Raw genomic sequence first — 21,096 nt, 5'->3', positions numbered from 1 at the left:
AAATGTTTAGTCTTCCCATGACACACTATTAAAGAAAAAGTTCACTTCTCCACCATGCTGGATTGTTGGCAACAGCAATGGTTGTGTGGTTGTCAACAAAAATTCCAATTTTATTCTTCTGTTGAAAAAGTAAATCACATAGAATCTTCTTCAACCATAAAGCTTGATTTACTGTTGTTGTTGCTGCTATGAATTTAGCCTCAACAGTGGATTGTGCTACAATCTCTTGCTTCTTTGTGCATCATGAGAAAACTCCCGAGCCTAGACTGAAACAGTATCCTGAAGTGCTCTTCGTGTCATCAATGGATCTAGCCCAATCACTATCAGAGAATCCATACAACTTGAATTCTTGACGCTTCTCAAATTTGACACCATAATCAATAATGCCCTTAAGATACCTCAATATTCTCTTTGATGCTTTTAAATGCATTTCACTTGCACAATGCATAAAACGAGATAAGAGACTTACAACAAATAGAATGTATGACCTTGTTGCAGTGAGATACATTAGACATCCAATCAAGCTCCTATAATATCCTTCATCAATTTTATCAGTACCATCTTCCTTGCTGAACTTCTCCTTTTGATTCATTGATGTACAGATTTGCATTCCTCCATTTGAAACTTCTTCAAAATTTCTTTTGCATATTTCCTTTGACAAATTAACACTTTGTTCTGACTTTGCTTGATCTCAATTCCAAGAAAATAAGTCATGAGACCAAGATCAGTCATTTCAAAAGCTTGCATTTTTTCTTGCTTGAACTCCTCAACTAGCCTTGCATCATCTCCAGTTATTAAAAGATCATCAACATAGAGAGAAACTATAAGAAAGTTATTTTCCTTATATTTCACATAAAGAGTAGACTCAGATAAGCTTTTTGCAAAGCCTATGCTCAATAGGTGATCATTTATCTTGTTATACCAGGCCCTTGGCGCTTGTTTTAGGCCATAGAGGGCCTTTTTGAGGACATAAACTTTACCTTCTTCACCTTGCTTCATGAATCCTTCTAGCTGCTCTACATATATTTCTTCTTGTAGTTCTCCGTTTAAAAAGGCTGATTTGACATCTAGTTGGAATATTTTCCAGCCATTTTGCGCAACCACTACTAGCACCAATCTAATTGTATCTAATCTGGACACAGGAGCAAAAGTGTTAGAATAATCAACACCAAAAATTTGTGTATACACTTTAACTACGAGTCTAGCTTTGTGCTTGTTGATTGAGCAATTTGCATTAAGCTTTGTTCTAGAAACCCATTTAACTCCAATGACTTTTCTACCTTTAGGTCTATCAACAAGTTCTCATGTTTTCTTTTTCTGTATCATGGACATTTCCTCCTCCATTGCAATTTTCCATTTTAGATCCTTTTGTGCTTCCTCACAGCTAGCAGGTTCACAAATTGCTACATTACATCTTTGATAAACATCAGAAAGCAGCCTTTTACCTCTGACTGGAGGGTCATCTTCTAATTCATCTTGCAACAACTCTGTTATTTGCTGTCCAAGATGATTATCATTAATGTTGTCTAATATTTCAATTGTTCTTTGTGAGTTGTCCTATTTCCATTGTTGACCTTCATTGAAGTGCACATCTCTAGTAACAGTCATCTTTCCAGTTTAAGGATGATACACTTTGTAGGCTTTTGAAACTGAACTGTAACCCACAAAGATGCGCGGAATTGCCTTTTTGTCAAGTTTGTCATGCTTAACCTGTGGAACATGTCCAAAATAAACACAACCAAACACTTTAAGAAAAGTTAGTGAAGGCTTATAGCCATACCAGGACTCAAATGGAGTTTTATCATTCAAGACTTCGGTTGGAAGCCGATTTCGCAGAAAAATTGTTATGTTAGCTGCCTCCGCCCAAAATGTTTTAAGCAACTCCTTCTCATGAAACATGCATCTAGTCATCTCCATCACCGATCTGTTTCTCCTTTCACTAATCCCATTTTGCTCTGGAGTGTAGGGGGCTATGAGTTGATGTTCAATTCCAGCTTCTTCACAAAATTGATTAAATTTTGTTGATATATATTCTTTTCCATTGTTAGATCTTAGACATTGAATCTTGTAGCCAATTTGAGTTTCCACCATTTTCTTGAACTTTACAAATACTTCAGCCACTTCATGCTTGAATTTCAAGAAAAAAATCAGCATATTCTTGTAAAGTCATCTATGCAAAGAATAAAGTAGAGACTACCTTTTAGTGATGGTGTTCTTTGAGGTCCTACCACATCAGTGTGAATTAGCTGCAACTTTTGAGAAGCTCTCTAAGATGATTTGGGGAATGATTTTTTGTTTTGTTTACCAAATTGACAAGCATTACAGTTTGGCAAACTATCAGAAAGTATTGGTAGACCTTTTGACATGTCCCTTTTTTTCATGTTTAGCATTCTTTCAAGATGGCAATGACCAAGTCTCTTGTGTCAGAGTTCTATGGGTGTGACTTGAGTGAAATAGGTTGCATGCTCCTCCTCTGTTAGATCAAATGAGAAGTTTTTACCTCTTATTTTAACCCTTAGAACTTTCCAACCAACAATGTCATAGATAAGGTAGTATTGATGTTCAAAGGACACTTTAAATCCTTTTTTAATCAACTGCCCAACACTTAGCAAGTTTTGGTCAATGTCAGGTATATAAAGAACATCTTATATTATTTTGGTACTTGAATACGTTGAAATTGTAATGGTTCCTTTTCCTTTTGCAGAAATATAGCCATCATTCCTAATTATGACCTTTGAGACATTAGTTGGCTTCAAATCCTTGAATAGAGTCTTATCATATGTCATGTGGTTTGTACAACCACTATCAATCAACCAACATTCAGAACTACTCCTCATCGAATAATATGTTGCAGTAAAAATATAATTTTCTTCCTCCTGCTCAACAACTTGGGCATTGGCTTCATGCTGCTGAAATTTGCTTCTACAAATTATAGCTTCGTGTCCAAACTTATTGCACTTGCTGCACTTTGCGTTTGGTCGTTTCCAACATTTGTATGGTGAGTGACCCAATTTTTCGCAATGCTGACAAGGTGGATAATTTTTCTTTTTACACTTACCTTTGTTTTGGTTGTTTGCACTATTTTTGTTGCTTGCTGGCTTGTTCTTCTTGACATATTTCTTTCTACTGGATTTAGCATGATGGTGTTTGGATGGTAAAGCACCTTCAACTGCATCGTCTTGTCTCATTAACCTCCACTGCTCTTGGGATTGCATAGCACTTACAAGTTATGTTAATGTAATCTTTGACAGATCCTTAGTATTTTCCAATAAAGCAATAGAAGCTTCAAATTTTTCAGGGGCAGTCACTAGTATTTTCTGAACTATTCTTGAATCAGAAAATTCGGAACCTAGCAACCTCACCTTGTTAGCAATTCTAAGAAGTTTGTTTGCATACTCCTTGATTGTTTCAGACTCCTTCATTTTTTGCATCTCAAATTCTCTAATCAGATTCATGGCTTGCATTCCCTTGATCCTTTCATCTCCTTCATATTCATCCTTGAGGAAATTCCATACTTCAAACGCTGATTTGATTGTCATGATTCTGGTGAAAATGTCTTGTGAAATAGCAGCAAACAATGTAGCCTTTGCCTTTGACTTTCTAACTTTCCTCTCTTCTGATTTTTAATCTGAGCCATAGTTGGATTGACAGGTAAAGGAAGAACTTCCTAGTCTTCCTCAACAGCTTCCCAGAGATCATTTGCCTCTAGATGAGCCTCTATTCTTGCTGCCCAGTTGTGATAATTATCACCATCAAACATATGCGGTGCTAGTGTTGTGTAAGGAGTTCTAGAATCCATCTATTTGATGAATTGAAGCAAAGTTTATAGGCTTTGTTTTTTTTTTGTTTTTTTTTTGTGTGTGGGTTGTCCTGGGTTCACTCACAGGTCCCTCTAAGAAAAAAGCTCTTGATACCAATGGTAAGTTTTATAGTAGAAAAATATAATAAACAAAGGAGAAGAGAGACGATACGTATGTGGAGGAAATAGAATGATTTTATGCAATACAATAAATAATAAATTAAAAAAAAAATTGAAACTGATCACATAACAAGATTTCAGCAAAACAGAAAATTAAAATTGACTTGCTCCTAAAGTATAGTAAGAAAAAAGCTCTTGATACCAATGGTAAGTTTTATAGTAGGAAAATATAATAAACAAAGAAGAAGAGAGACGATATGTATGTGGAGGAAATAGAATAATTTTATGCAATACAATAAATAATAAATTAAAAAAATTGAAACTAATCACATAATAAGATTTCAGCAAAATAGAAAATTAAAATTGACTTGCTCCTAAAATATAGGAACCACTTATTGACTAGGCTAATCCCTGAAACAAAAAAACAAACAAAATATGTAGTTACAAAAAGTAATTTAAACAAAACTAAACAAACTGCACACGCAGAATCCTAATTAAGTTGACAAATAAAGAAAAGATAGAAGAGGCAAGAATAGGTTGAGTAGTATAACAACTTCATCTTAATCAAACTCTATACTAGTTCTTATGATATTAAAAGTAATGTGGTATATATGCTTACAAATTCTGCATGCAGAAGCCTAAAACCAGGAAGCGAATTAATGACCCGCTGATCCAATAAATTAAAAGAAGTATAAAAATATATATATGAATTAAAGTGATTATTCCATGATGATATATATATATATATATATATATATATATATTGCAGTGTATGCGATTGTTGTTTATGGACGTCCATGGGAAGCAGCTTCAGGTGATGGTGGTGCGTAGGCAGGAGCGGTTAATGGGCGATTTGCCCAGCGTTCATAGGGGTCAGCATAGATTGGAGGATTTGCCCTGTCAACACATCATCGATCAATACAATACAATTGTAATTAGTATCAAATGTAATAAGAAGTACTCAACCTACTTTCATAGGAGAAATCAACATGATGTTTATATAAGTGCTAACTACTAATGTATATATATATATATATATATATATATATATATATATATGAGTTACTCCTCATCTCATTAAATATAAAAGAGAAAAGATCAATTTATCCAAAAAAATAACTCATTTAGACTTACTTCTAACTTTCATTATTTATTTTTTAAAATTTAATTATTGTAATAAATAATTAATCTTAACTATTAAATTTCATGTAAATTAATAATTAAGTTTAAAATTACTCCTAAAATAACTTACTTGATCACTTCTTTTATATATATATATATATATACCTGACCGAGTTGTTTGGACAAAGAGGATAACAAAACAGCAAAAGCATGCTACAAACCAGAAGAGCTTCATTCTTTCCATGATTTAATTCCTCTCTGCCGAATGTATCTGATTTCAGTCGATCGTGAACTTCTATAAAATTAAGGTGCTGCTGCAGCGCGTGCTGGTTATTATATATATAGATCAGAATATATAGGACTTGATTGAGCATTTTCGTTTTGTGTACATTTAAAAGTCAAAATCCTAATTGTTAAGTCTTTTAATAAATATATTATTAAGTCTTTTAAAATAATATTATTATAGGATAAAATTGGAAAAAATATTTGAATATCTAATTGAAAAGTAAAAATATTAATCCATTTGAAATATTTTTTAAAGGTTAAAATTATAATTATTTTGGAGCAGAAGAAATATTATTTTTATTTTTTTGATAAACGAGAAATTTATGCTCAGGGATTCAATAGGATTAGGGCACACTTCAAGATTGAATACTAAATAATAATTGCATAGAATACAAAGCCAATTTTTTTTTAATTGAAAAAGTAACAACTTCATCATAATCGAAAGCCAATTTTTTTAAAAAAATTCTTCTATTTTTTTCTACAAGTGATTATGAAAAAAATTATTCAAATATCACCTTAGTATCATTTATCTTCTTTAACCATTTAAAAGAATTGTTATAATCTAATTTACGACATGTTTCTCGTTGAATGATAAAGAATAAAATATTGATGTAAAAAAAAAGCATATAATATTCGTTACTATTGTATTGAGTATCTATATGTGAATTATTTTATTTGTGTTGACATTATTGTCACTATCTTTACTCGTTCAACAAACATGATGAGGTAATACAAACAATATGGCAATTACTCACATTTCAATATTAATACTATAATTGACAAAAGAATAGAAAATTTGTTTAAAAACTCTGACTTTGTCTTCGAATAATAAATATTCTTCTATATGTTATTTGTTTGACTTACGATGAGACCATTAGGATCTTCGAGAAAACGTTTTTTATTCTTATTTTTTGTTTTTTTAATTACAAAATTATTACTTTGTTTTCAATTTATTTTCTTGTTTCTAAAAATGTGTATAGAAACGAGTGATTTTTTTCTTCTTTCTATTTAGTGCTGAACAAGACAAGCAACTCTAAAAAAATTAGAAGCTGCAACAGTAATCATATTCTTTCTCCTCCTATCCTATGTCTCTTCAAGAACAGGAATGAGAGAACGTGAACCATTTTCAGAAGGGGACAAAATTGACACTAGAATATAGCATGCAAGCTATTCATCCAAATGCAGCAGTGGTTTAAAGTTTGAACTACAAATGTAATATGCTAGTTTTTATAAAACAAGAATGGGATTTTTTAGATCAAATCAAGTGTTGAAGACATTAGATTATGGTAGAGTTGTAAAAGTCCAGGAAAGTTGATCCTCCAATTTATCCCGCTTATCTCTTGGACCACAGTATTTGCCAGGAGTTGGAGTCCTGCCACGACTCCTCTTTGCCTGCAAATAAGATATTGACAGGTAGGACATTTAGAACTTACTGATAAAAGATTTAATCACAGAAACAGGAACTACACAGTTGCAAGGACAATTTACTATTTCTAAGGCTTAATGGGTAACCAGTAAGCCATTATTGTAATGTCATTTCCCAGCAAAAAGTTTAGATTTAGACACCACTATTTTAATTAAAACAAATAAGTTTACTTTGATCTTTATGTGTTTTATTAAACTAATCAACTAGATAAAACCAACAGTCATGAAACATAAACATTCAGTGCGACATGCTATTATTATAAATATCAAAAGAAAAGGAAAATATAAACACATCTGTTACTGCTAGTCTGCCACTAACAAAGAGAATGAATAAAAGGGCAACACCCTTCTGTCAAATACTTGGATTTAAATAGATGAGATTAGATGTCGATGCAGATCTCATGTCGTGAAGGGATAGGTTCAACTGTTTAGAGCATAGAAGGTGAATTTGACATAGCTACACGGAGAAGACCTGCTGCCAAAACTTATCAGGCAATGTTTCTCAGAATGAAGAAGTTTGGGGTGGGGAGGGGGGACTAGAAAGGGAAAGAGTAACGGGAAAAAGTAGAACATAAACAATTTGGCTAGACTCATTCTGAAGCCAGCGGTGCTAAATATTAACTTTTCCAGTTATCAGCCGACCTTCAAAAACAGAGAAACAGAGCGGTTCAAATACTTGATACAGCGCTCAGCATCGCCATTAGTTCCCATAGTGACAAAACTGAATCCACGAGATCCTTTAGTACAAGGATCTTTTACCAAGTGGCAGTCGACAACCTGAAAAGCAAAAGCTATGTAAAATTTTCCTAAAAAGTAGACTCGTTATCAATATATAAACATAGACTTAGCCAAAAGTGACAAGGACATCTCAAAACACTAGAAAATAGAAATACACATGATATGAGCCACAGTAAGTGTTCTCAACTTCATGGATCAAGAAATCAAGGTATAGTAATTAAGGCAACACGATAATCTACCCATCTAAGGCAAGAGTCATGGCTCCATTATGCATAATGCATCCCCATACAAGCAACACTAATGGAGACCGAGCTAGTAATCCACAGAGCCAAACATAAAATGAAGTTCACAGGTAGGGGCCTGCCACTCATAAGAATACTCTTATATCCATCATTACAAAATATAAATTAATCCATGAAATTTAAGTCAAGGTCACAACAGGACTTGTACATTTGCACATAAAGAAGGCATAGGAGCATCAAATAAGCCATATTTTGATTTATTGCTGCTTGAAATGAGTAGACTGGTTATGTCCAGCTAAAACTTGGGGGTAATTTAACTGAAAGAAAGGAAAATTACATTTCAGCATTCTATGGTCCAGAAAGATCATTCAAAATCAAGCCAAGCATTCTAGAAATCAAATATTCCTACACACTATGCAGTCAAATGTTTAGATTCAGCAACTATAGCTGCTCAAATACAAGCATTGAGAAAACTGAAAACGAGACACAACATGAAATCATGTTAAACAAAAGAATGCACTCATCACTACGCTACCATAAGTTCATCAACACAATCGACGGGAGCGGTACCTTTCCCTCTTTACTGAAATACTAGTGAAGATCACTGTCAGTTATCCTTGTGCACAAGCCTGTAACATACAAATTATTTCCAGGATTCTCCACATCAGCAGAATCTTCACTCCTGAAACAAACTTAACCATCACCACAAAGAACGTGTTTAGTGTTGCTATCACAACTTAGCTTTTATGTGTGTGCATGTCTAATATAGGGTAACTTATTATTCAGCAAATTAAACGTGCGTTTCTGCAAAGCTACACCTGGAACGACTTCTACTGGACCTTGATCGACTTCGACGGCCTCTAACCGGCGAAGCAGAATAAGGTAGCAACAAAGAGCTATAAGATTTTGCTTCATTAAAGTAGAAAGTAAAAACCTAAATAAATATAAGTAGAAAATTAAATTACATGAAGAACGTTATTAATAACCTTGGTCTTATTGCAAAGGACATCACATTCAGAGATTGAGAAAATAAGATTATCCTTAATCGTCATTTGAAGCGGCAAATGAGTAAGCACAGGGAATTTGGCATCAATTGAAATCGAAAGGGTTCCATGAATGAATCAGCGATACCTGCTAAGCCGAGACGAGACACACTGCGTGTGTACGTGACAGTTACAGACGGATTGGTTTTTTACCCCAATTGTAGCCTCAAAATCTTCTCTCATTTTTATTTGAGATATAGCTGAATAATCATCAACACTGGGAAAAATGGCATTAATGAGTTTAATTTAATGGTCGTCAATGTGCAAAGAAACTCTATGTTGTTAACCAATAAAAAATTATTGTTGATAGTAAAAATATTTTAAACTATTAATCAATTAAAAATTATTTAAATATGATTTTAAAATAATTATAATATAGATTAATAAATTTTAATGTCAGTGTCCTTCAATTATTGAAAAGTAGATATTAAAAAACATATTACTAGCGTTATCTCCTCATTTGCAATTGTAATGAGAGTGCCTGAGACTCCATTTCTTATAATTGCAATTGCTTGAGCACTAATTTGTTTTGGTTTCTTTTAAAGGATTAAAGGAAATGTTTTGTGAATAACCATAAAAAAGTTGCCTGTTGTTTTCTAACGTGTATAAGAAAAATCAAATGAATACTAAATAATAATTGCATAGAATACAGCCAATTTTTTTTTTATAGAAAACTTATAAAAACAATTATTTCCTTGAATACGTAATTTTTATTACTTCGTTTATAGAGTAAGGTGTTTGACTCATCTTAATAAAACACTAGATTTAAAAGTCAATAACAAAGTTTAAAATCAACACAATGGAAATAGATAAATAACTTCAATTACAACCTTTCAGATACTTGAAGCTAATAATGTTTAAAGATTGTATTGAAGACTAAAAACTCATAATTTCATTGGAAATAGGATTACAAATAATTAAAAAAATACTTTTGAAATATTAAATAAGATGAAAGTAGTTAAATATTCAAGTCTAAAAACATACTGAAGCAATAAAAAAATTCCTTAACATTAGCATAAAAAGGACAATTCAGTAAAGAACAAAAATTACGCTGGCCATGGACCAGATGGAACAATTACAAAGTTTTAACATTAATGCATCCAACGTTCTCAACCAGAAAAAGTAAAAATTTACATCCTCTTGCCCTTTTCCCCTTATTAAATAACACAACTTAAAAAAAGGGGGGCAGTTGGCCAGAGACTTTGACCTTAGTTCATCTCACAGTAGGCAACATTAAAATGGGAAGGGAATAACCTGACACATTTTCATACCCAAAAAATTGAAAATTTTGTCGTTTGGCATTGCCAAGAGTTCCTAAATTATTAAATTTAGCAATTACAAAAAAAGGATTAAAATGAGAACATGGCTGTTGTATGTAATTAAGACGCTGCAGATTCCTTAGCAATTTTCTCAGCCTTAGCAATGACCTCTTCAATACCGCCAACCATGTAAAACGACTGCTCTGGGAGGTCATCGTATTTGCCATCCAACACACCCTGTCAGATACACAAAAACAAAGGAATCATTAACCATGCATTAGTCCACAAAGAAAACCAACGTCGTAGACAGGTTATAGAACTCAAGTATGACATGACAATTGTAGCCACGTCACTGCAACAAGATGGGAACAAAACAAAACCATGGTAACCAATAATGTCCGTGCAAAAAGTCAAATGAACAGTAGAAGTACGCAACAAAGGCACAACACTATTGAAAACAAAGTCATTGCCTGCCGCGCAGTTCAGATAGCTAGGTGTATGAACTCGCACTGTATAAGTTTCTGTTCAACAAATGCAAATAAAGATTCCGGAAAAAGAAAAGGTAAATGAACACGCAATTTCCCTTTTCAGGTGTAGCTTATAGGAAATTCAAATTCAAATTAATTTCCAGTTAGATGATATTCATGAAAGAAATAAAAAAAGGGTCATACAAGCAATGGCAGAATAAGATTACAACAACCAAAGCCTTGGACCACTAGGTGGGGTAAAGTCAGATTAAATGACAAAAAAAATAATACCTGGAAACTGGTGATGTTCTCCTTCAACTCAACATATTTTCCTGGGGCACCAGTGAAGACTTCTGCAACATGGAAAGGCTGGCTTAAGAATCGCTGAATCTTACGGGCACGGGCAACAGTCAATTTATCATCTTCACTGAGCTCATCCATTCCCAAAATAGCAATGATATCTTGAAGATTCTTGTAGTTCTGAAGTACTTTCTGTACACCACGAGCAGTTTCATAGTGATCCGCACCCAAAATAAGGGGGGAAAGCATACGAGATGTAGAATCCAAGGGGTCAACAGCAGGATAGATACCAAGCTCGGAGATCTATTCAACATCATCAAAATAAAAAATATTGAGCTGATGATAACAAAAAATGTGAATGCATCAGCTACTTAAATAATACAATGAATTCAAACCTGTCGTGATAACACTGTTGTGGCATCCAAGTGAGCAAAAGTGGTAGCAGGAGCAGGATCTGTCAAGTCATCAGCAGGCACATAGATAGCTTGGACAGAGGTAATTGAGCCCTTCTTGGTTGTTGTAATACGCTCTTGAAGAGCTCCAAGATCAGTAGACAAGGTTGGTTGGTAACCAACAGCAGATGGGATACGACCAAGCAAAGCAGACACCTCTGAGTTAGCCTGCACGATACATCACAATATAAAATGAACAATAATAAAACAAACAATACCCCCAAGACAGAAAGTTATCTTAGACAAGTTGACCAAAGGACTTACTTGGGTAAAACGGAAAATGTTGTCTACAAAAAGAAGCACATCTTGCCCTTCAGCATCACGGAAGTGTTCAGCCACAGTAAGCCCAGTAAGACCAACACGGGCACGAGCACCAGGGGGCTCATTCATTTGACCATACACAAGAGCACATTTGCTTTCACTCTAATACCATGAGACAACCATTGTTGACAAATTAATAAAATACTCAAATGAAAGTATCATGAAGAATACTAAAAAAGCCATGAACCACATTCAATTCACCTGCTTATCACCAAGCTTAATGACACCACTCTCAATCATTTCTCTGTACAAGTCATTACCCTCTCGGGTTCGCTCTCCAACACCAGCAAACACAGAGAAACCACCTAACCAATGGAAACAGTCAGCATACAGCATAGAAAGGTAAAAGAACATTTTACAAAGAATAAACTAAGCGCACTAAATACATACCATGAGCTTTTGCAACATTGTTAATAAGTTCCATAATAAGCACAGTTTTTCCTACACCAGCACCACCAAACAACCCAATCTTTCCTCCTCTTTGATATGGTGCAAGCAGGTCAACAACCTGTACACAAAAAATTAATCAGTAACAAATCATATGACACATGAGAACAAGTAACCTGACAATGAAGGAGATCAGATAAAATGCATTTACAAACAAAAAAAAGAAACATAAAAAGGAAAAATACCTTGATTCCAGTAACAAGAATCTGCTGTGCGGTTTCTTGCTCAACAAAAGCAGGAGCTTCTCTATGAATGGGCAAATAATGCTCGGTATCTAAGGCAATTCAAATGATTACCATCAGTTTCATGAGAATGGCAGAAAAGACTCTTATCTCCCAATCAAAAATCAGATATATATATATATATATATATATATATATAAAAGGCTTTATGGGTTTCTTACTGATTTCTCCCTTGTCATCAATAGGCTCTCCAATGACATTTATGATACGGCCAAGGGTAGCCCTACCAACTGGAACCTGATTGGAATGCATACAGTATATTAGAAAATTAGAAAATAGATGATAAACGCAAGTGAAGAAACAAAAACAATAAAAATCAAGCTAAATTAGTGTGTAAAAATGTAAGTCTACTAACAGGAGATTGGACCAGTTGATCAAGAGATCAAAAGGCCATAAAGTTGATACTAACTGAAATTAAGCAAGCTAGAAGAAATACCATGAAATTGAAATCCACCCACATCAAACAATGAACAAATAATAAGTTAGCTACAAAGTATAAAATACATAACAGTAGAATCGTTTAAAAGGCCACCAATTTCGGCACACCAATTAAATGTCTAAAAATGCAATAGGATACAGACTATCAATCAATCAATCAAAAGCCAACATGGGGTTCTTTCAACAATCAAACAGCGACAAAACTCCCATACATCTCTGTTCTAAATCAATTTTTTCAAAAAAAAATGATAAATCTTTACAAACATTTAGATCAAAAGTAGGTCAATTTTTTCAGATCCAAAACATAAACCTACAGCTTCAAATCCCAATGCTCCGAAAACCAGATATCCAACACCAAAAAAGTCAACAAATCTCAGAAACCCCAACTCCGATACCAAAATCAAATGAAATCAAATCAAATTCAAACACATTGGCAAAGCAGAATCCAACAAATGCAAGTTTGAGCTAATAACAAATAAATAACAAATGATTCAGTATTTACGGTAATAGGGGAGCCAGTGTTGAGGACGCGCCACCCTCTAACGACCCCTTCGGTGGCATCCATGGCAATGGTTCGGACAACGCCCTCACCCAAATGCTGAGCCACCTCCAACACGAGCCTCGAGGAGTGGTCCAGAACCTCCAGCGCGGTCATGATCGGAGGCAAACCCTCGTCGAATCTGACATCGACGACGGCACCGATGACCTGGCAGACCTGCCCGATCGAGCCCTTCCCGGTGAACTCATCGGTGATCTTCCCGCCGCCGCCAACCTCCTTCTTGCCCGGAGGCGGAGCAGAGGGAGGAGCGGTAGCAGCCGCCGCCGCGGTAGCGTATTCGGCGACGCGGTTCAGCAAGTAACCGTGCGGAGAGGCACGGTTGGATGACGTGAGCCTCGATGCGGATGCGGAAATCGAGGGTTTCGATTGAGATCTACGAAGGGAGGATCGAATCAGAGAAGATACGAACCTGCGTGAAGCCATCTTCGGACAGAGAGAGAAGAGAGAAAGAATGAAGAGGGCTACTAGGGTTTGTGGAGTGAGGGAGTGACACTATATGCACATCCAAAGGTCCTGCGTGGCTCCAATTTGGAGTCTTTTTACGTTTTCGTCCCTCGTTCTTTCCGTCTTTTACACTTTTACCCCCCGGGTATGTTTGAGGCTTGCGATTCTGTAGTTTATGTTTATGTGGCTTTTGACTCGATGGGCTCGCTCGCTCGACAAGGTTTGTGTTGGGTGGGTGACGTGGCAGAACTTCTGCTTTCGACAAGGTTTGTGTTGGGTGGGTGACGTGGCAGAACTTCTGTTTTCGACAGGTTTGTTGCTTTCTCTCCATGAAAATGGGCAAAGATTTCTCCTACCAAAAGGTTTTTTTTACATACAAAATAATTTTAATTTTTTTATTACTAAAAAAAAAGTTTAACCCTCACAAGACTCAAAGTTCAAACATCACTTATAGATTATCAAACTCACGGTCATTTTAAGATATGAATATGTTATCACCAATTACATCAATTTTTATTGATAATTTTAATTTTCTATTATTGGATAAAATTTCATATGTGTGTATTTTTACAGAATTTAATGATGATATTTTATACAATAACATTAACAATACTTTTCATTGTTTGTATGTAAAAAAAATAAGAATTCTCTATTATAGAAAGACAAATTATAATTATTAATTAATATTATATTTGTTCTAACATATATTTATTTTTCAATTATGTTTATAACAATTAAAAAAGAGAAAAAATGAAACTTAAATTATATTTTGGATAAATAGTTATTTTCATCCTAAATATGTAAAATGTTGACAGAATCGTCATTGAATGTGTCACATAAACTCGTTCGTAACGGATAAAAGTTAACAAATGAATAAATTTATCTTATTTTTTTACTTTTGGGACAAAAATTTGAATTTTTATCTTTAAGAACGAATTTATCAACCTTCTGTATATCTAGAGACAAAAATAATTATTTGGCTTCTTTTTTTAATCTGTGTAATATTGGGTATATTGTTTGGGCTTATATGTGAGCTTTTGTATTTTTGTTATTTAATTACAACTTTAGTAGGCCTTCTAGGAACGAGTTTATGGCTTTTAGGTCTATAGTATAAATATGCTAAATTATAACTTTCTAATTAGTTTTGACTCATTTGTTAACAAAGATTTCAAGCTTTGCAAAATAGATTCTCTTAGTTCTTAGGAATGTTGTTGGTTCTTATTTTTAAATTTTCTTGGTTTTTGATTCTCTTAGTTTTGCGAAAGGGATTGATGCAATTGTTCTATCACTTCTAGACCTTGATCTGTTTTTTTTAACATTTTTTTCATTGAGTTTTCATTTATGAAAATTAATTTGAGGTTCTGAATTTGTGATCCATCAAAGGATTTTTTTTATCAAGATAACAAAGGGCTATGACTACATACAAGGAGCATGAAAACCAGACCTTAAATCTTAAAAAATTTGTTTTGTCCAACACCAGCTAAAACCGATTTAAATGATTTTTTAACCGGTTAGATTGCGTTAATATTGAGTCGGAAGCATGTTAGAAACATAATGGATTTGAATTGGTCATAGGTCAAGTTCATGATTGGATTGGCTAGTTCGAGCCAGATTTTAAAATACCAATGCACAATGTTAAAATTAACAGAAATATTTGTATACATATATATTAGTGTGTATAAGAATTGTATGTATTAATTCTCGGGTACAATAAATAAGTAACCTGAAAAAACAATCTTGTACAATAAGTAAAATAAAGATACAATATCCACTTCCTTAAGTTTAATGTGATTTTTTTTTTAATACAAACAAATTAAAAAATAAAAAGTACGGGCTTGCACATTTTTTTACTAACATCTGTTAAAAGAAGAGATAAACTTAGCTACAAGCTAACTTAACACATTATTTTTAGGTACAACCAATAATAACTTTATAACTATTAAAATAAATAAATAATCAAAATATAAAGCAAAAAAATTGATATTATTTCTGCTTATTTTTTCATAAATTTTGCTAAACTAAAGATACACGAGCAAAACTTTTTAAATAAAAAATAAAATCTACAAATATTTTTATCTTAACCTTCTTGTTAATGAAACTCTGACTAATTCGGATGAAAGATAAAAAAAATTTAATCAAGAATTATTTTCGTCAATAATCAAACCCAGATAATATCCGAATAATTTAATCTTAATTTTAATACTTATGTTCAATCATTTGGTTAAAAACCTTCAAAATTTTTGTTGTTTATAATAAATTTTTACCAATATAAAAATAGGCCAAATTTTTTTATAAAGTATATCAGTAATATATATTTTTTATGATAAGAAAAAGTCTACTCACCTACACAAACAATATTATAAAATAATACATAATTTTTTTATAGAAACCAACATATAATTCAAATAAATGAATTATAATTGCAGTAAATTAAAATAAAAATTTCTTCAAAATTATTTTATTAATATAATATTAATATTTTCTATTAATGTTGAAGATAAGTCAAACTTTTCAAAGAAATTTGATTTTATGAAGTATATGGGATGTAGGAACGGATAAAAACAACTTTAAGAATGCGGAATGAGACTTCATTCTAATTTTAATTCTAATTAATTAATAATGTTTAAAAAGAAAAAATTTGAAACAAAAAAGTTAAAAAAAGTAAAACACACTATTACGTCTTGAACAATATACAACTTTACAATTGAGGATCTTTTTCCTAAATTTAACTTTTTATTTATGATTATTATTTTAAAAATTATAATTATAATTATAGTTTGATTTTAATTTTAATTTTTTGATATATTGTATCAAACCGAATAAGTCTTTCTTTTTTAAATGCATTGATCATTAATATTACAATAATATTTATCATTCCTAATTAAATTGTATTCTAGAAGTTAAAATTATAAACCCAACTGCACAACAAAGTCTTACGATTGTTTAAAATAAAAGAGTTATATTTGCATTAATAAAGTTATCATTTAAAATAAAATACTCTACGATTTTACACCATCAAAATACATTATTTTGAAATTCAAATTATATTTTCTAAATTTGAATTAATTTCAATGAAATTTAACAAAAGATTAGGAAGACGACTATAAAAAGAATTAAGAAAGAATATCAAATTTAGTTTTACTTGAATTTTTTTATTTTATTTTATTAGTTATAATTTTTTTATTGGTTGTGTCTAAAAATAAGTATGAAGTTTGTGTGTATGTAAGAGTTTCTCAAAAGGAGAATAGAGGATGAAATATGAGTTTATCTTATATAATATGTTTAAATTTGAAAATGAAAGGTTTCGTTATGTTTTTAAATTATAATAAAGGAAAAAATAAAACAGGGAGGTTAACTATTTTTGATAAGTATTTTCACCTATTTTAAAAATTCTCAAATATAATCTGCTATTTCAATTTTTCCCTCGTTAACTTCACTCTTCGTATATTATATCAGTTTTTAAAATTATTATGGTAAATACATGAAGTAGTTATTTGTTGGTGAAACGGTAAACTTGTTTTTGTTATACACGGCGAAAGGTATTTTATTTTATTTGGTAATTTTTAGCTTAAATAAAAGTTAATAATGTGAATAAAAGCTAGTGTTACAAAAAAGCTACAAATTTTAAATGGGCCTACACATGGGCCCAACCTATTTCAGTTATAAAAAAATCACATGAGCTTTGGATTTCCAAACTGAGGCACACACTGTTTCGAGTTGTGTTTTTGGTCGGTTTCGGATTTTCAAGCGCGTTCAACGGCTAGTTTCTAAGTTCTAATTCGATGAAACTCGAATCGTTGAATATCAGCTTCTTGATTTGGGTATATAAACCCTATAAGGTTGACCTTGACCCTGTAATTGGAAAAGTGTGGTTGCCTCTATGAGATGAATTGTTTATTCATTTGAAATTTAGGTTATTAATGATGACCCTGACCTTGAAATCAGAAAAGTGTAGTTGTCCGTTGGAGATATGGATTCTTTTTTTTGAAAACAAAAAAGTGCGGTTGCCATGCCTGAGGTGAATTCTTTATCCATCACCTGGAAAATTAGGGTATGTATTAGGTGAATTCTTTATCCATCACCTGAAAAATTAGGGTATGTATAAGGTTGACTCCGACTCTCTAAACAGGAAAGTGTGTGGGTTGCCTCTATGAGATGGATTCTTTATTATTCATTTGAACATTTAGGGTATGTAATGGTGGACCTTGAAATCGGAAAGTGCAGTTGCCCCTCGGAGATGGATTCTTTATTTTAAAAAAGAGATGTTAATTTTGAGCCTTAATGACCCTAAACCAAGCTGCATGTTTAAATGTTTTGTTGCATGACTTTAAATCAAGCTGCATGTTTAAAGGTATATAAACCCTATAAAGTTGACCCTGATTCTGAAATAGGAAAAGTGCAGTTGCCTCTGTGAGACGGGTTCTTTATTCATCTGAAGTATACAAACCCTATAAGATGACCCTGGCCTTGAAAATGGAAAAGTGCAGCTGTTCATATGAGATGGTTTCTTTGTTCATCATTGAGAGATATTGACTTTGAGCCTTAATGAGCCTAAATCAAGCTTCATGTTTAAATCTTTGTTGCAAGATTTTAAATCTGGAGAGAATGCTTTATGACCCTAATGAAAACTACAAGAAACTGTATTGATGGAATTCCCAAATTGCTGCCATGAATTTGTATTGTGGTGTAAATTTTTTTGGGTTTGAATAATTAGATGTGGCAAAGGTATGAGACATATAGTGCATTGATAAACTTAGTTTTAGGAACATCAAAATAAATTGTACCTGGGACCTAGCACTTTTACTGTCAAAATATAAAACCTTCACTTGCAGATGCTTATAGTGATGTTTATCATGTCACTTGGCTCAAGTTGATTGTAAAAAAAAAAAATCCACAAGGAGTACCAAACAAATATTTCTTTGAACATGCTTATGCAGATTACATTGCTTCTTTTAATAAAAAAATTGTGTTCAAACTTGTATTCTTCATGTATGAATATTGCATGTGCATGCTGCTGTCCCAACTTTGCACTTCAGTAGGGCATTTGAAGTTCTGGGGCTGGGGTGCTTTAGTAGTTCTATTAATTTTCTCCTTTTTTTGTATTATGATTTGGGCATTAAAAAATTGGCATAATGTACCACTGTTTGCTGGTGAAGTGATATTGGCTCTAGTATTTATAGAAGTAAAGCACTACTTTCATCCCTAAAATTCCACCAATTTCACATTAGTCTCTCTGGACTTGCTAAACCCAATGATATCCCTGAAAGAAGACTCCCTTAATCACCTTAGCAAGTTAGTCCCTGAGTTAAGTTCTGTCCATTTGTCAATTTGGCACGTTAAGTAACTAACATCAGCTATTTTTATGTGTCACTGTGTGGTTTATCTGTCTTGAAGTATTGGTCCTTTAGTTGTATATCTTTGCTTTTTTTTTTTTTTTTCCGTTTAGTTTGGTATATTCTTTGTATCAAACTCTTCTATACTGGATAGTGGCATTTTGCTGTGCTACAGTTTAGTTTTCCTTCTTTTAATGAAATTCCTTTTGATTATAAAAAAAAAAACTCAATTTCTTTAAGAGTGTGTTTGAAGGGGGAGAAATTTTAAATTTTAAGAATTTCAAATACTTCAATTGAAATTCTTTTATTTTCAAAATTGTGTTTAGATAAAAAAAATTAAAATTATGAGGGTGAAAAAAAAATGAATGAAAAAAAAAATATGGTTAGTGTGCTAGTTATACGTGTTTTTTTATACTCACACCCGATCGATGTTCCACGAGCATGTTTATTGAAGAAGATTTTAAGAAGAGAATTTCAATTTCTCACCTTTTAAAAGGAAATTGAAATTTGAGATTTTTAATAGTTTAAAATTTTGTTTTAAAGTTCTAAAATTTTAAATTTTTTACAAAAAATATTCAAACAATGAATTCAAAATTACATAAATTTAAATTCTCTAATAAATTATTTTCCAAACGTTAAAATTATCTATCCAAACGCACTCTAAAGTCATTGAGTGAGGAAAGGTGTGCTGAATTTTTTTGTCAGAAGCGCCCTTGCGTTTATTCTCCATATAAATGTGAGTTTTATATGTATTAACAATTTAATTAAATTCAGACCACGAAAATTGTGTTATTTCATGTTGGGAGAAAGCCTTGGTGAAGAACTTGCTACTGAATCAGACAAGTCTAACTGCATTGACAACCAAAAAGTATGGAGTGAGAAATTGGAGCTTGCTATTTAATGCTAATATCCATTTCATTACTCAATTGTGCTGTTTTTGGTGGTTGAGTTCTTGGTTCCATACTTCTCTGTGCTTTCAATTAAATGGACTAATAGACCCTGGCATTCTGCAGATATTTTTAAGGATGGGTGTGAATTTGTTAAATTTGAGAAGGAAATGAAATGGCGTGCATTATCAATTTTGCTCTGGTTTTAACATGAATATGCGTTTTGACATGATTTGAACTAATTCTTTGCTATTTGTTGATCTTGTCTTGAGTGATGTTGAGGTATTGTTTTAATCTGGATCTTTTTACAGCTTAGTGCTGGTTTGAACCTTTTATGTGCATTTGTAAGTCCAATACAGAAAAACAGAATTCATCTATATAGAAATACAGGATTAGCTTGGTGCTTTGTAAGTGCTTTTATGTAACAAACATATACTATACTTTTACTATCTATAGATTTGAGAAGTTGCATTTTAACATATTACTGTTGTAGGGAAGCTTGCACAGGACTACAATTAATTTATAATAATAGAATCAAGGATATTTATTATTCTTTTCTGAAAAAGAAGAATGGCTGGTTTGACTTGAAAATTTCATGTTTTACTAGATACACAGATTATAGTTTATTCCCAAAAATATATAATTTAATCAATTCTATTTTTTTCTCTCATTACGGTCCTGAAGCAGACGTATGGAGTGCTGGTGTTGTTTTGTACACCTTATTAAGGGGGTGCCACCATTTTGGGCACAGCTATATATCACTTATACTTTAAATTATAAATTGTAGATGTTTTTTCATGTGCATTCTTCATCATTGCCAATAATACTTCTACAAAATTTTGTCATCTCCAGAAACTGAGCAGGGGATTTTCCAACAGATTTTGCTATGAAGACTTGATTTCCAGTCTGAGCCATGACCTAGCATTTCAGACAGTGCCAAAGATCTAATTCGAAAAATGCTTGATCGGAATCCAAAAACAAGGATCACAGTTCACGAAGTACTCTCTGAGTCTACTTAACTTTTATATTGGGCAAGCAACTATCATGATTTGTATGAATATTTGCACAATTATTGGAAAGGGTACAAAGCTGTGGCACTTTGTGGTTTTCTGTGCCAGGTCACCCATGGATTGTTGATGACAACATTGCACCAGATGAACCTCTTGATTCTGC

The 21,096-nt window shown here is 32.7% G+C and overlaps 1 protein-coding gene and 1 long non-coding RNA gene across 6 annotated transcripts; both read right to left on the bottom strand.

Moving 5' to 3' along the window:
- Window positions 1-6,468: 6,468 nt before the first annotated feature.
- Window positions 6,469-8,978, bottom strand: LOC114401738. 5 transcript variants are annotated; one of them, XR_003664341.1, is made up of 4 exons: window positions 8,863-8,978; window positions 8,302-8,423; window positions 7,394-7,528; window positions 6,469-6,718 (listed from the first exon to the last, which is right to left on the bottom strand). It is a non-coding gene; the product is annotated as an uncharacterized LOC114401738 (long non-coding RNA). The 5 variants fall into 5 exon arrangements; XR_003664343.1 differs by having other exon boundaries at window positions 8,718-8,977; XR_003664342.1 differs by having other exon boundaries at window positions 8,302-8,413; window positions 8,718-8,976.
- An 824-nt stretch (window positions 8,979-9,802) lies between these two features.
- On the bottom strand, window positions 9,803-13,737 carry LOC114401737 (ATP synthase subunit beta, mitochondrial). Its single transcript, XM_028364319.1, has 9 exons — window positions 13,203-13,737; window positions 12,424-12,499; window positions 12,206-12,294; window positions 11,964-12,081; window positions 11,775-11,878; window positions 11,517-11,675; window positions 11,196-11,420; window positions 10,792-11,103; window positions 9,803-10,270 (listed from the first exon to the last, which is right to left on the bottom strand). The coding sequence occupies exons 1-9, from the start codon at window positions 13,680-13,682 to the stop codon at window positions 10,154-10,156; spliced, it is 1,680 nt and encodes a 559-aa protein (XP_028220120.1). The 5' UTR covers window positions 13,683-13,737; the 3' UTR covers window positions 9,803-10,153.
- Between the last annotated feature and the right edge of the window lie 7,359 nt (window positions 13,738-21,096).

This window comes from Glycine soja, chromosome 20 (assembly GCF_004193775.1).
Source record: "Glycine soja cultivar W05 chromosome 20, ASM419377v2, whole genome shotgun sequence".
Classification (NCBI taxonomy): domain Eukaryota; kingdom Viridiplantae; phylum Streptophyta; class Magnoliopsida; order Fabales; family Fabaceae; genus Glycine; species Glycine soja.
This window is presented reverse-complemented; position numbering and strand designations above follow the sequence as displayed.